General features: G+C 35.7%; 2 protein-coding genes across 2 annotated transcripts in view; one reads left to right on the plus strand and one right to left on the minus strand.

The window, feature by feature from the left end:
• EFCAB13 (EF-hand calcium binding domain 13) overlaps window positions 1-17,528 on the minus strand; it is a gene marked incomplete at its 3' end in the record, with an annotated part of 174,619 nt that overhangs the window by 78,949 nt on the left and 78,142 nt on the right. The gene's annotated exons all lie outside the window — the stretch shown is intronic.
• On the plus strand, window positions 11,717-13,396 carry LOC306658230 (Golgi apparatus membrane protein TVP23 homolog B-like). The gene has a single exon (XM_079135001.1). The coding sequence runs from the start codon at window positions 11,859-11,861 to the stop codon at window positions 12,282-12,284; it is 426 nt and encodes a 141-aa protein (XP_078991127.1). The 5' UTR covers window positions 11,717-11,858; the 3' UTR covers window positions 12,285-13,396.

The following is a 17,528-nucleotide window of genomic DNA, read 5'->3' on the forward strand; positions in this document are numbered from 1 at the left end:
GTGAAGTATTGGAAGCCTACAGGGACACTATAAGACTACAGGAGAGAATCTATACTGCCTCAGCCCCATATTGCTAGATGAGAAGACACACAAACAACATGAATAAACAAGGGAACAGAGTGCCTCAAATAAACCAAGATGTTCCAACAATAGAATCCATACACAACACAGTAGAAGAAATGTCAGAGGAGTTTAGAAAATACGTAGTTAGACTGATCTTTGAAATTTTACAGGATGGTATTGGAGAGAAAATACAGGAAGAAAAGGATCACTTCAATAAAGAGGAAGAGAGTAATTAAAAGAAATCAAGCAGAAATCCTCAAAATGAAAGAAATAATAAACCTAATTAAAAATTCAATGGAAAGTATCACCAACAGACCAAATGACTTGGAAGATAGAACTTCAGACAATGAAGACAAAATATGTACTCTTGAACATAAAGTTATTGAATATATTGGAATATAAAAGAAATGATAAAACAACTGAAACCAGAAATTCTTCACATTAATACTCAAGACACCAAGTGGCAACACTTTCCCAAAGTGAGAAGACATTTTAAACTTTCCCAAAAAAATGAATCTGATACACATGATTCTAGTTCTCTATAGGACATGTGGGGATAAAATATGAGATGGTGATAGTTTTTTATTTCACTTGCATGTAGAAGTTATTCTAGAATTATGGGTCAGTAGTGGAGATTTAAGACCAAATATAGCAGGAAGTTAGGTATTTAAGTCAATTAATTCAAATATTTTTCAGAAATTTTGAGTGTATCAAATCAAAACAAGAACTTGACCTAGATATTTTCAAAACTTATAGTTTCAACTAACTACCAAAATAAGTTCCAGCAAAAAGAACATGTTCCTCATGATAGATGTAGAAATAGAATCTGACAAAATTCAAAAAGAATTATTTATAACTCTCAATAAAATGAGAAAAGAAGAAAAATTCCTCAACCTAATGATGGGGATCTATGAAAAATCCACAACTAACATTATATTTAATGATGAGAAACTATCTGCTTTTCTCTCTACCAAGAACAAGGAAAAGATTTCTAGTCTTAACTTTTCCATTCAACCTTCAACTCTGTAGTACAGATCTAACCAGTATAAGAAAAGAGAAAAAAGTAAAGATACCCATATTGGAGAAGAAACAAATCTGCTTTTATTCACAGTTGGTGTGATTTTATAAGCAGAAGATGCTAAGGAAGTTAAAAAAAATTTACTAGAACAAATAAACAAGCTAAATAAACAAGCAAGTTCTCAAGCCCCAAGGTAAATATATGCAAGTCAAATATATTTCTATATATGAGCAAAACATATGAAAATAAAATTAAGGAACCAATTCCATTAATAATCACATCAAAAAATAAAATACTTAAAGATTAATTTAACAAAAGAAATGTAAGACTTGGAAGCTGAAGGCTAAAAACATTGCTAGAGAAATTTTTTTAAAGATCTGAAAGAGATAAGAGGAAGATGGCAAATTAGAGGAAGGGTGAACCCTCTAGCAGTTTCTCAGCACAAGATTTAAACAGTAGGAAGACTGGATGTATCTCAGCAAGGTGGGCAACTAAAGGAATTCAGTGAAATTCAACGTTGGACAATAAAATCATAGAGACACAGAAAGTTGAAAACTTTGAAAATAAAATAAATAATATACTAGAGAAGAACCAGCTTGGCTGGTAGTGGCAGCTTAAGTGCCACAGCCCAATGCGGAGGGGAGAGGCAGCACAGGCAGAGAAAGATTCCAGCATAGCAAATAGAATTGGTTTGGGGGAACCTGTGGAATAGAGAGGGAAGCTGATCCTAACTGACCCAAAGATGGTAGGGAAATTTGTTGAGGAAAAAGCAACTAAAATCACTCATTCAGCTCACAGTTCCCAGGGAACCAGAATCTCCACAGTGGTGGGAACCACGGTGAAACAGCTACGTGGCAGTAAACAGGCGCGAGAGATTGGAAACTCATAAAGGAAGGTGGCAGCCTGACCCAGTCCAGTCATCCAGCGGAGTGTAACTGGACTAGCATGACCAAAACAAAAACAAGTGTGCCTAGGCTGACCCAGGTTAGGGAAACCAAGGAGAGAGAACACCTTCGTTGCTGACATCCCATATGAGCAACTGGGAAGACACCAGAAACCAGCCAGGTGGGGAATTGGCGCTCCAGGTCTGATCGAGGGTCATTTACATTATGGAAGTGGCACACGTGGAAGCTTACTACATTCCTCACTCTAAAAGTGAAATCTGGGGAAGGCCCCTGAGACCCAGAAGTCCAACAGAGATTGGCATCTGCCTAGCAAGAGGGGGTATGGATCAAATCTCTAATACCCACTGACAGTGTTCCAAAGGTCAGCCAACTCTAAACCCCAGCTCCGCAACTTCAGTGTAGAACTCTCACTACACCCACTGTGGAAGTGCATCGCGCGTCGGCACTCCTCTGCTTATACCACCCTATGCTACGAGATGGGAAGCTGAGAGGTACTACAAATGGCTTTGGCTCCTGGTCAGAACAGCTAGTAGCTTGGTGAGAAACACGAAGGAGAATTTATCAACCCCCAGCACTTGACACAAGAGTCACAGAACCCAAAAATAGATAAATGGTAATAAATACATACACACAAAGAATGGCACAACTGCATAAGCAATGAACATGCATCCTTGTCAAACTTGTGACCACCTCAGTGGAAACAAGACCTTTATTTCTCATTAAGAATTTTTTAATATTTCCCCCATTTTGATTTTTTAATTTTAATTTTATATTTTATTTTATTTTGTTTTTTCCAATCTGTGTGAGTATATGCAGGGAGGGAGTATCTGTATGTTCTAGCTGTACTGATAGTTCAAGAATATATATTTTTTCACATATATATATATACTTCATATTATTTTTCTTTTATTTTGATTTCTTTCATCACCCATGAATTACTTAGCTTTGTATGATTTGGTAGGGTAACATTTTATATGAATTTGATTTGTTTTGATCTTGTATTTGTTGTACCATGGTTTTTTTTCTGTTGTTATCCCTTTACTCTTCACTCTCTTCCCCCATTAATAACCAAATTTTCCTTTTCCCTCTTCCTCTTTATTTAATATTTTGTTATTTATCCATATTTATCGATGTCATCTGCTACCTATTTCCTGTTTCTCCTATTTTAAAATATTTAAGTATTTAACTTTTAAATATTTCAAATATTTCAAACTTTCTCTTACCTTCATACTCTATTTTCACTTAAAGAACTATAATCCCACTATATGATAGAATTAAACAGTTTATAATTCTTGCCCATTCATGTTGTTGTGATTATTAATACAAGTGGAGGACATAGTAGACAACTGCTATTTAAGATCTGATCCAGTATATGGTTTTTAGTGTTAGTGCATATGTTAAATCCTGACCCAACCATTCCTATACAGGTGTTAGTGGACACCAGATATTTATTTTAACACTGTATATCAACTGCTTACATCATTAATATTCCTTGCTCCCCCTTTCTCACATTGTTACTATTCCTTATTCCCCATTTCTCTGAGAGAGGCTGGGAAGTGAGTGGGACACTCGTGATACTCACAACTCAGATAAGCAGCAGTGAACCTCACTCCACACATGAAAACTAACCCATTCAAACCTCAACAATATGTCAATACATAAGAGAAACAAAAACCCCAAAACAACCACCAGGCCCCAAGCAGGAACAGCTAGCGGAGGACCTCAAGTCCTACACCTGAACATCTTCTCATACAGCAAAAACAGAGAACCTAGAACAAAAAAGACAATTATATACCAAAAGACATACACATAAAAGAGGAAGAGGAATCCATCTCTACTGATGCACAAGTCCAAGACCTCTGAAAACATAAGGAAGCAGGCAAACAAATCTCCCCAAAAATTCACAATCCCCCTATAAAGGAACACACAGATATGGACACAGATGAAATTCCAGCAAAAGACTATAAAAATGATTCTTAAAATGTTCAATGGACTAAAAGATTTAAGGAACAAATTAAGAAAGCAAATAGAGAAGAAAGATCAGTTCAGTAAAGAAAGAGATATATTGAAAAGGAAACCAATCAGAACTCCTGAAAATAAAAGACAACCATGAATGAAATTTAAAATTCACTTGAGGACAGTTTTAAGATGGCAGAATAGAAAAGGTCACTCTCCTGATTGCTCTGTGGCATGAAACCAAGAAAGCAGATAGGCAGCTTCTCAGCAAGGTGGGTGAAAAAAAAGAAGGGAAGGAGACTTACTGAGATTTAGTATTGGACATTCAAAGCAGACTGAGGTCTCAGGGGATTGGAAATAATAAAATAAGGAAGAAATCACAGCACCACTGCTATGCCTCCACCAGAGACACCAAGAACAGCAGTCCCTGGGGAGCAAAATGGAGGTATAAGAGAATTAAAGGAACCCACATTTTTTAGAAGGCCTGAAGTGTATCTGGGTACAGAGAGTTCAGAGATCAAAGAAACTGCCCCACTAAACTGAAAGTTATGCTGCACAATATCCTTGAGAGGAAAAGAAGCCACATCTCTCCAGGCTGGCTGAATGTGGAGGACACAAAAAAGGAATCATTTGCAGTCACAGAGCGGGGGCTGACAGCTGGGAAAGCCAGTTCCTGGTAGACCCGAATTTGATCTGAAATACAGGCCTGGCAAATCCACACCACATGACATAGAGTGTGCCTAAGCGACCAGGAGAAAATCAAACATGGAGAGGGCTTTACATAAAGGAATACTGGTCATGGAAACCCACTTGGCTCTTCTCCCCCTCCAAACCACCACTTGGAGGACCTGCTGGGAGAGACATGCCTCCCTGGGAATGTGAAAGGGTGAGGGCAAGAGAGATCAAATTTGGAGACTGAACCCAAGACCAGGAGACATGGGGTCCACAGGTGACAGAAGAAACTAAGAATTGGCTCCTCTACTGCATGATGGAAACCCAGGAAGACGCCTAGGATGCAGTCTTCCAGTGTGGACCAGCAACTGCTGGGCCCTGGCAGTGCGCTGATTTAGAATCTTGAGACAAATTACCATTCAACAAAGCACATGGAGCCTACATAAGCCTCAATCCTGCCTTCAAGAGTCCCACCTATGGGATTTTCTCTCTTACTCCAGCAACCACCCTACCTAACACTGCTGAGAAGGGAAGCTGAGAACAAAACTCCAACAAAACTTTTGAACTCCAACAAAAACTTTTCATCAAGATTTTTTTCTTTTCTCTATTGAATTGTGACCTTAATGGTTCATCAACAATTATACATACTCACAATTGTTTTTTAATCATTTCTAGAATTTTTTAAGCCAGTTACTTTTCATGGATCAGTATTTTGAGCACTAGGATGTTTGATTAGTATATTTGTTCTGTTTTGTATTCTTTTACTTTTGTTTTTATTTTTTAATTTTACTTTATATATTTTTCTAACACTTATCTGTTTCCCTTGATTCTCTTTCTCTCCTTCCTTCTGCTAACAGCCAATCTCTATTGTTCTTTCACTCTTCCTTTAACTTTTAACTTACATAGTCTACCTCCTCCATAATAATCATCACATCCTACATTACTTCTGTTCTCATCCTGTCCATCATTTGAAACTGTAAACCTTTTTGTAAACTTACTGCTTTTATTGTAGGCAATAATTGATCACATCATTTGCTTACTGTGACAATTAATATTATAGATATTATAGCAGGAAATATTTGTGTTAATGTAAACTGTTTGCATTGGTGGTTGTTATTATCTGCTCCCCAAAAAGTTGAGGTACTGGAAACAGTCAGGGACACTGTAAGTCCACAGGGTAGAAACTCTACAGCCTCAGATCCATACTGTTAAGTGAGTAGACACACAAACAACATGAAAAAGCAAGGGAACAAATTGCCCCAAATGAACCAAGATACTCCAATAACAGAATCCATTGACATCACAGTGGAAGAAACATCAAAGAATGAGTTTAGAATGTACATAGTTAAACTGACCTGCAAGGTAAATGACAATGTAAGGAGTGAAGTCAGAGAGAAAATACAGGAAGTAAAACACACTTCAATAAAGAGATAAAGATTCTTTTTAAAAAACTCAAGAAATCTTTGAAATGAAAGAATCAATACTAAATTAAAAATTTAATGGAAAGTATCACCAACAGACTAGAACACTTGGAAAATAGAGTTTCAGGCAAGGAAAACAAAATACATAATCTTGAAAACAAAGTTGACTATGAAGAAAAGATATTAAGAGACCATAAACAGACCTTAGAAGAAATATGGGATAACATGAAAAGATGAAATATAAGAGAGATGAAGCCTGGGGTATGCAAGCCAAAGAAATGCATGATTTTTCTGAGGGATCTCCACACTGCTTTCCATAATGGTTGCACCAATTTGCAGTCCCACCAGCAATGTATGAGTGTACCTTTGTCCCCAAATCTTCACCAACATTTAATAGTATATGACTGTAGAGTGTAGATTTTTTTCTCCTTCTTGAAAATATTGCTCTGTCTTCAGAATCTCTTTCTCCCTTTTCTCATGCTAACAACCAACTTCTTTTGATTCTGCTTTCACTCCTCCTATGATCTAGTACTTCTATATACTCTTTTCTTATCGCATTAACAGTTACGGCCTACACCCCTCCCCATCCTCTTTGTACACCATTAGAAACTATAGACCTCCTCCATGAGGAGGAAATGAAAAACAACAATGTAAGTCAGCAAAGGGAGGAACTATCTTAAAGGAAAAACCAATCAAAGGAGAAACCAAGTTAAGCTAAAAACCAAAAACCAAATGACTGGGAATACAAATCATATCTCAATAATAACCCTAATCTATTTGTTATACTGTAGATAATAATCGAACTCATCTGCTCTGTTTATTATGACAATACTGTTAATGTCTTCATAGAGGCTATTTGGTTTCAGGCTGCATATTGTCTGTACTGGGTGCTACTAGTATTGATTTCTCCCATAAAGAAGAGGTTTGGGAACCTGCAGGGTCACTATAAACCTATAGTGAGGAAACTGCAATACCCTAGGTCCCCACTGCTAGAGGGGAAGATACATGAACAGTATGAAAAAACAAGGGAAGAAAGTGTTCCAGATAAACCAAGATTCTATATTAATAGAATCCAATGACAGGTAGAAGAAATGTCAGAAAAGGAGTTCTGAATATACACAATTAAAATGATTCACAAAGCAAAGGATGAGATAAGAGAGCAAATGCAGGCAATGAACAATCATTCCAACAAACAGTTAAAAGAGCAACTGCAAGAAGCAAAAGATCATTTCAATAAAGACATAGAGATTCTAAAAAATAAAAATAAAAAAAACAAGCAGAAATCCTTGAAATGAAAGAAATAAGAAACTAAATTTTTAAAAAATCAATAGAAAGCATCACCAACAGATTTCATCACTTGGGAGACACAAACCTCAAAAAATGAAGACAAAATATTTACTACTAAAAATAAAGTTGCCCATACAGAGAAGATGGTAAGAAATCATGAACAGAACCTCCAAGGCCTATGGGACATCATGAAAAGACGAAATGTAAGAATTATTGGGATTGAGGAAGGCACAGAGGTACAAACTAAAGGAATGAACGACCTATTCAATGAAATAATAGCAGAAAATTTCCCAAATCGGAAGAATGAAACGGAAAATCAAATACAAGAGGCTTACAGAACACCTAATGCACAAAATCACAACAGATCCACACCAAGGCACATTATAATGAAAATGCCTAACACACAAAATAAAGATAGGATGTTGAAGGCTGCAAGAAAAAAACACCAGATTACATATAGGGGGAGACCAATACGGATATCAGGAGATTTCTCAGTCCAGACTCTAAGAGTTAGAAGGGCCTGGAACAACATATTTTAAGCTCTGAAAGAACATGATTGCCAACCAAGAATCTTATACCCAGCAAACCTAACCTTCTGATTTGAAGACAAAATAAAATCCTTCTGTGATAAACATAAGTTAAAAGAATTTACAAATAGAAAGCCTGCACTACAGGAGGCCCGGCAGGCGCCGAGTGTGGAGGTGTGAGTGGTGTGGAGCTCCTTAGAGCTGCGCAGTTGTTTGATAGAGATAACGTCTTCCCAGAAGTCACATTGAAGTGGACTCACCTTTCCTTTGGAGTTAAGAAAAGTAACCATGGAGAACAGTGAAAACTCAGTGGATTCAAAATCCATTAAAAATTTTGAAACGCCTGCCGGGGTACAGAACTAGACTGTGGCATTGAGACAGACAGTGGTATCGATGATGACATGGCATGCCAAAAAATACCAGTTGAGGCTGACTTCTTATATGCATATTCCACAGCACCAGGTTACTATTCCTGGCGAAATTCCAAGGATGGATCCTGGTTCATCCAGTCACTCTGTGCAATGCTGAAACTATATGCTCATAAGCTTGAATTTATGCATATCCTTACTCGGGTAAACCGGAAGGTAGCAACAGAATTTGAGTCCTTTTCCCTTGACTCCACTTTTCATGCAAAGAAACAGATTCCATGTATTGTGTCCATGCTCACAAAAGAACTGTATTTTTATCACTAAAGAAATAGTTGAATTTTTTTCATTTGTATGCCAAGTGAGAAAACAAAATGAGTAATACTTTTATTTCCTCTCTCACTTAAATTTTGTCTAAAGATGGTACTTTGAAACATACCACTTCTGCATTAGAACCACAATGAAGCTACCTCAAACTCAAAATCAGGTAGTTGGACTTGAATTTAATTAGGAATAAATAAATATGGATAACAGTGCAATCATTATGAGAGGAAATTATAAATTTACATCTTTCATAATTATCAAGATTTAGTGATGCCATGCTTTGAGTTTTTAATTTATGAAGAAGTGAAACATTTTGGTAATGATGAATTTTAATATTCTCCCCACACACTGAAGACTGTGCATTCTAGTTTTTGTCAAACTACAGAAATGATGATGTGGAATCATGGATCTTAGAACTTGGGGACATGGGCATGTTCAAAGTCCCTTATTTTAGAATTGATAAATGGAAGTCAGCCAAGTGTATTTTTATCACCTGTCATAGCTCATGGTTTTGTGCTATTTGTTCTGAGCATGTCTGTTGTTAAAAAACAAACAAACAAAAAAAAAAGTTTACAATGGAGATGGGAACTGAATATTTTAGAGAAAGTATGAGCAAGCTGAGTTGATTTTTTTAAGCCTAACTTACAACATTAATTGAGGGACCGAATCATAACTATAAGGTGCTAAGATCTACCAGCAAATGTTTCTTCTCATTTGTTTTTATGCAAATCAGCTGAGATGTACAGACCAACAAAATGTGTAAAGAACAATATGAAAAAAATTCAATTTTTGATTGTTAGGCTATATGAAGAAATGCTATAGAAACATACTAAAATATGATTTGCATAGTAAATAGTGAAAATATAAGGAAAGAACAATAAATGATCAGCTGGGCACTCTGTAATTTGAGAGAAGATGGTTTGAACCTGAGATGTGGCACAGCCTGCCTGTTCAGTGTAGGCAGAGCCATAGACTTAGCTTCAGAAGAAGACCACCAGCTGAATTTTTACATGTATGGGTGTGCATGTGGCAGATGCTCCTTAGGCATGAATAGTGATGTAAGAAGATGAACCAAATCAGAAATTTATGAAATGGAGTTTTCCAAAGGTGGTGAGAGTCATAATAAAAATCATGGTACTCCTTGTGATAAAATTTGTAAATGTTATTTTCTGAAGTTTACAATCAAAGTAAAATAGTAGCAACATTTTATGTAGTTCCCTACAGTAAAAGGACCATGTACACAGGACTTCAGAAGCATCCAGTTGGAGCCCTTCCTATGCACAGAGGGAAACTGGAAGCCAGAGCTTAGCCTCAGCCAGAGAGGCTAGAATTCTGGCTTCCTCACTCCTTGAGATGTTGAGCCATTACTGACTGCTCTGGCGGGTCTTACTGGCTTTCAGTCCAGCATTTCACATGAGCTTTCTTTTTACTCAAAGAAAGGAACTAACATTTTAATTAGCTAATTGACTGAATCTATTGACTTTTTCTAAGAAAATGTAGCATGTAATGGTCTCTTAAGGTGTGTTCCTGTGTGACAATTTTGTAATAATTTGTTATTACATTTTTATCTCAAAACATAAATTAAAACTTAAAATCACCAAAAAAAAAAAAAAAAAAAAAAAGAAAGAAAGCCTGCACTACAGAACATTCTCAGCAAACTATTCCATGAAGAGGAAATTAAAAATAACAATGTAGGTCAGCAAAGGGAGGAACTATCTTAATGGAAAAACCAATCAAAGGAGAAACCAAGTTAAGTTAAAAACTAAAAATAAGCCCAAATGAATGGGAGTACAAATCATATCTCAATAATAATCCTGAACATTAATAGCCTAAACTCATCAATCTTTTGACTGGCAGATTGGATTAAAAAGAAAAACCCAACAATATGCTACCTTCAAGAGACTCATCTCACAGACTAAAGGTGAAAGGATGGGGAAAAAACCTACCACGCACACGGACTCAGTAAAAAAGCAGAGGTTTCCATCCTAATTTCATATAAAGTGCACTTTAACCCGAAGTTAGTCAGAAGGGATAAAAAGAAGGACATTTCATACTGCTTAAGGGAACCATAAATCACGAAGACATAACAATCGTAAAGATTTATGCCCCAAACAATGGCCCATCCGTGTAGGTCAAACAAATCCTTCTCAGTTCCAGGAACCAAATAATCCACAACATAATTCTGGGGGACTTTAACACATCGCTGTCACCACTGGATAGATCTTCCAAACAAAACTAAACAAAGAAACCATAGAACTCAATAACACAATCAATAACTTAGACTTAACAGACATATATAGAATATTCCATCCATAAGTGAGCAAATACACTTTCTTCTCTGCAGCACATGGAACCTTCTTGAAAATAGACCATATGTTACGCCACAAAGCTGCCTTAGTAATGCAAAAAAATAGAGATACTACCTTGTGTTCTATCAGATCATAATGGAATGAAATTAGAAATCTATGACAAAATAAAAGACAGAAATTACCTCAACACCTGAAGACTAAATAATGTGCTATTGAATGAAGCCTGGATAACAGAAAACATCAGGGAAGAGAAAAAAAATTCTTGTAATAAATGAGAATGACAATACAACATATCAAAATCTCTAGGACACAATGAAAGCAGTACTGATAGGAAAATTCATTGCAAGGAGCACATTCAAGAAAAGAATAAAAAGTCAACAACTAAATGACCTAACATTACAACTCATCAAAGTCCTAGGAAAAAAGAACAGAACAACACCAATAGTAGTAGGAGACAGGAAATAATTAAAATCAGAGCAGAAATCAATGAAATTGAAATCAAAGAAACAATTCAAAAAATTGACAAAACAAAAAGTTGGTTCTTTGAAAAAGTAAACAAAATAGACAAACCCTTAGCCACACTAAAAAGGAGAGAGAGAAAACTCAAATCACTAAAATTCATGATGAAAAAAGAAATATCATAACAGACACCACTGAAATATATGACATAATGAGAAGTTAATTTGAAAATCTAGGTCTCAGGTGAGGGACTGCAGGCGCCGAAAGAGGGTGGCCGCGGTTGGGGGTCCTTCTTGCAAGGTTCGTGGAGTGAGCCGGGCACACAGGGGCGGTTGTGTTCGCGTCCCCTCCGGCTGTCCGGCTAGAGGAAGAGTTGGCAATGATGACACTGAAGATGTTTCATTGTTTGATGCAGAAGAAGAAACAACTAATAGACCAAGAAAATCAAAAATCCGACATCCAGTGGCATCATTTTTCCATTTGTTCTTCCGAGTCAGTGCCATTATAGTCTATCTTCTCTGTGAATTGCTCAGAAGCAGCTTTATTGCCTGTATGGTGACAATTATCTTGTTGTTGTCATGTGACTTTTGGGCAGTAAAGAATGTCACAGGTAGACTCATGGTTGGCCTTCGATGGTGGAATCATATTGATGAGGATGGAAAGAGTCATTGGGTGTTTGAGTCCAGGAAGGCATCTCCTCAGGAGAATAAAACTGTTTCAGAGGCTGAATCAAGAATCTTTTGGTTAGGACTGATTGCCTGTCCAGTGCTGTGGGTGATATTTGCCTTTAGTGCTCTCTTCTCATTCAGAGTAAAGTGGTTGGCTGTTGTTATCATGGGTGTGGTGTTACAGGGTGCCAACCTGTATGGTTACATCAGGTGCAAAGTCGGCAGCTGGAAGAATTTAACCAGCATGGCTACCTCGTATCTTGGAAAGCAGTTTTTAAAACAAAACACCAGAGATGATCAGACTTCTTGAATAAAGAGAAAGCTTATGTATCCTGTGATATTGGGGAATGGCCGAAGAGATTCTTGATTATGAACTGTTTATAGCTCAGTCCGGTTGCAAAAAGGATCATTGGTTCTTTTGTTTGTTTTGTTTTTGTTTGTTTTCACTCAGAAAGTTACTATGAAAACTTTTTCTAAACAAAATTTTTATTTTCTTTTTCTACTAGTTGAGACTGGGAAGTATGGTATCACTAGAAACATTGTCAGAATTTATTTCATGGTGTACATACGTATGCATAGTAATGTATCAGTATATCCCAAATTAATGTGTTCATTTACATAATGTTAGAGATGTTTGCAATTTGATCCATAGAACAGGATATTCTTAGTCTATCTCAGAGGTACATTTGTTTACATACTATTTCTGTAGGTTATTTTCAGAAGTAAGTTGATTCCATGGTTAAGAGTAAGCACTTAGCTTGTGTATGAGTTAGAAAAGTTAGAAAATATTGTTAATTTTTAATATATACTTCATGTTGAAATTGCTTACCTTAGACATGCACAAGTGAAAACCAAATTCAGACTGGTAGTGTTAACTAGTTTCTAAAATTTTCTTTTATTTTCATACTTACTGAAGGCCTCATTAATAAATGGAATCTTTATAGTTTATGTTTAAAGGATACCCAGGGATTGCTGCTATTCTATTTATTTCATAGAAAGGATAGCCATATTTTATTTTGGAAATTCCTGGAAACTCTTCAGTGGTCTTTGGATTAATAAAATCTTTTATTACTAAATAAATATTATTCTTATGTCATAGTAAGAATAATCATTTAAATACTTGGCATAGTAAAAGCCTAAAAGACATTTTATTTTATGAATCTATTTTTTTCTTGCTATAATGGGGATATTGTAAATCTTACATTTGTATTAATAATATTTGTCAAGGCAATATATGTAACTATAAACTAAACCAATCTACAAATTATCGTAGGCATCTGTAAATTCTGTAGTATGTTCTGGAAACTTTGTTGGAGTCTTTTAATCAGCAGATTATGTTGTGAGTGTGTTTGTATATTGTTAAAATGTTTTTAAAGATGTTTTGTTTTAGTTGAATAAATGTCTTTGTTGGAGTGATAGCTTGGAAGGCGCACAACTTTATATTTGTATAAAACTCTATTGTTTACAAATTAAAAAAAAAAAAGAAAGAAAATCTATATACCCAAACAAAATAGAAAATACTGAAGACATCAACAAATTTCTAAAGACATATGATCCTCCCAAACTGAACCAGGAGGACATACACGATTTAAACAAATCAATACCAAGCAATGAAATAGAAGAAACTATCAAAGGTCTACCAACCAAGAAAAGCCCAGGAACAGACAGATTCTCAGCCCAGTTCTACAAGACCTTCAAAGAAGAACTCATTCCAATACTTCTCAAAGTATTCCAGGAAATAGAAAAGGAGGGAACCCTACCAAACTCATTCTATGAAGCTAATATCACCCCCATACCTAAACCAAAGACACATCAAGGAACAAAATGTTAGACCAATATTTCTGATGAATATAGACACAAAAATCCTTAACAAAATCCTGGCAAACTGCATACAAAAACATTTTAAGAAGATAGTGTACCACAATCAAGTGGGATTCATTCCAGGAATGCAAGGTTGGTTCAACATCTGGAAATCAATAAATGTAATCCATCACATCAATAGACTTAAGGTTAAGATCATATGGTTATTTCAATTGACACAGAGAAAGTGTTCAACAAAATACAACACCCCTTCATGATCACAACACTAGAAAAAATAGGGATAGTAGGAACATACCTGAACATTGTAAAGGCTATTTATGCTAAGCCCATGGCCAACATCATTCTTAATGGAGAAAAACTGAAAGCATTCCCTTTAAAAACTGGAACAAGACAGGGATGCCCTCTCTCACCACTTCTATTCAACATCATCCTTGAAATACTAGCCAGAGCAATTAGATAGACTAAAGAAATTAAAGGGATATGAATAGGAAAAGAGGAACTCAAGCTGTCACTATTGCTGATGATATGATTCCATATTTAAAGGATCCAAAAAACTCCTCCAGAAAACTTCTAGACCTCATAAATGAATTCAGCAAAATAGCAGGATATAAAATCAACATGCATAAATCTAAAGCATTTTTAACATAAGCAATGAATCATCTGAAAGAAAAATGAGGAAAACAACTCTGTTCACAATAGCCTCAAAAGAAGTAAAATACTTGGGAATCAATCTAACCAAAGAGCAAAAAGAACTCTACAGTGAAAACTACAGAACATTAAAGAAGGAAATTGAAGAAGACCTTAGAAGATGGAAAGATCTCCCATGTTCGTGGGCAGGTAGAATTAATATTATCAAAATGGTCGGTCATCCTTCCAAAGGTGCCATACAGATTTAATGCAATTCCAAGTAAAATCCCTATGACATTTCTCATAGAAACAGAAAGAGCAATCATGAAATTCATTTGGAAGAACAAAAGACTCAGAATAGCCAAAGCAATCCTAGGCAGGAAGAGTGATGCAGGAAGTATCACAATACCAGACCTTAAACTCTATTAGAGAGCAATAGTAACAAAAACGGCATGGTATTGGCACCAAAATAGACAGGTAGATCAATAGTACTGATAGAAGACATGGAGACATACCCACATAAGTACAGTTATCTCACACCAGACAAGGATGCCAAAAACTTACAATGGAGAAAAGATAGCCTCTTCAACAAATGGTGCTGGCAAAACGGAAATCCATATGCAATAAAGTGAAATTAAACCCCTATCTCTCACCCTGTACAAAATTCAACTCAAAGTGAATCAAGGATCTACGAATTAGGACCAAGACCCTTCACCAAACAGAAGAAAAATTAGGCCCAAATCTCCATCATGTTAGCTTAGAACTAGACTTTCTTAATAAGATACCCATAGTGCAAGAAATAAAAGCAAGAATCAATAAATGGGATCAATTCAAACTAAAAAGTTTTTTATCAGCACAGGAACAATCAATATTGTGAAAAGAGAATGTACAGAGTGGGAGAAAATCTCTTCTACACACACTTCAGACAGAGCACTAACCTCCGAAGTTTATAAAGAACTTAAAAAACTTTACACCCAAAATACAAAAATCCCAGTCAATAAATGGGCTAAGGAACTGGGCAGATACTTCACAGAAGAAGATATACAGGTGATCAACAAATACATGAAAAAGTGCTCATCACCTCTAGTAATTAGAGAAATGCAAATTAAAACCACCCTAAGATTTCATCTAACTCCAATTAGAATGGATATTATCAAGAACACAAGCAACGATAAGTGTTGGCGTGGATGTGGGGAAAAAGGCACACTCATACATTGCTGGTGGAGTTGCAAATTGGTGCAGCCACTCCGGAAAGCACTATGGACATTCCTCAGAAAGCTTGGAATGGCCCAACCATTTGACCCAGCTATCCCACTTCTCCGTTTATACCCAAAGGTCTTAAAATCAGCATACTACAGTGATGCAGCCGCATCAATGTTCATAACAGTTCAATTCACAATAGCTAGATTGTGGATCCAACCTAGATGCCCTTCAATTGACGAATGGATAAAGAAATTGTGGTATATATCCACAATGGAATATTACTCAGCCATAAAGAAGAATAAAATTATGGCATTTGCTGGTAAATGGATGAAGATGGAAAATATCATGCTAAGTGAAATAGGCCAAGTCCAAAAACCCAAAGGCCAAATGTTTTCTCTGATAAATGCATGACAATATATAACGAGGGTGGTGACGGGGGAAGAGAAGAATAAAGGAACTTTGAATGGTGTAGAGGAAAATGGGGTGGGAGGAGGTGGGAAACAGAAAGATAGTAGAATGAAACAAACAGTATTACCCGATATATATGTATGATTACATGAATGGTGTGAAGCTACATTGTGTACAACCATAGAAATGAAAAGTTGTTCCCCATTTGTGTACAATGAATCAAAATGCAGTCTGTAAAAAGTTTTAAAATAAATGAATAATTTAAATAAATAAATAAAAATAAAAATAAAAAGATTTTAATTGAAAAAAAGAGGAAGTGTGTGAACAAGATACTTACTACTTCAGAAAGCAATAGAACAATATCTGAGTTGGTAAAATAAATTTTTGCTAGTAGTATCTTCAAGAAATCCAGATTCTTAAGCACTTACATCCATCAGAAAGGACAAAGGATAATGTAGCTTTTAGCCTCAGACTCTTCATCTAGGTATAAAAGGAAGTTTCTTCCTTTGGATAATTTTTTCTCATTTGGGAAATATTTGGAAGAGGGACAAAAAGCTCATCTTTCATAGCATATGAATAAGCAGAAGAAACTAAAACAGCAAGATTGAATGCCTTTCATTTCTCAGTTTTGCTGGGAAAACATTTAATTATTTGTACAAAAACAAAAAATTGTTACAAGCTAAAAGAACACCGCGACATTAGTAATAGTTGTACAACTCTATAATATGATTTACTAAAACTCAGTAAACGAATCCATCTTGTGTATGTAAATTTATCTCAATAAAACTGCTTTTTAAAAATGTTCTACGACAAAAGTAAACCACATCAGCATTTCAATCAAACAAGTTCCTTTTAAAACATTAAAAATCAAATCACCCCTCAATTCTTAATCAATGGGTTACTTATCAACTTAATCTTCTCACCATTAATTGTACTACTACAGAACTTTTCAGTTTGTAAAAAATTCAGATCGCAAGTGAGTTAAGCAAATAAGTTATTATTATTCTGACAGCAATTGTTTAAACTAACAATTGACCTAAGAGTCACAGGGGTATTAAGTATCTATCCAAAAGACATCCCAGATCTATCAGACCTAATTTTTCTCAACCTAACTGGCTCTTCCCTCCAAATCATTTAAGAATAAATTTCCAACCTACCATTGTATTCCGCAAGATTTTGCTCCTTGGAGAGAACTATCATAAAGTCCTCTCTATTCGCCATTCCACTTTCTGTAAAATAAAGTTTGTATCATACATTGTGTTGTATTTTGGCATCAAAGTTAAATTCATACCTTAATATAAATATGAAGAAAATCTTACGTGATCCTTTGTTTTATCATCCTATTTCTCCTTTATATCCTGTCTCCTATAATAAGGCTTTCTAAATTAGGCAAGTTCATTTTATTTCAACAACCATTGAGGGCATATTAATGCCAAGAACTATGCTAACCACCAAGGATACAAAAATAAGTAAGACACAGTCCCTGGTTTTGCAA

This window comes from Sciurus vulgaris, assembly GCF_902686455.1.
Source record: "Sciurus vulgaris genome assembly, chromosome: 3".
In the NCBI taxonomy this organism is placed as follows: Eukaryota; Metazoa; Chordata; class Mammalia; order Rodentia; family Sciuridae; genus Sciurus; species Sciurus vulgaris.

Excerpts from the sequence above, each read along its gene's own strand:
- LOC306658230 (XM_079135001.1), top strand. The coding sequence starts at position 11,859 with ATGGTGACAATTATCTTGTTGTTGTCATGTGACTTTTGGGCAGTAAAG.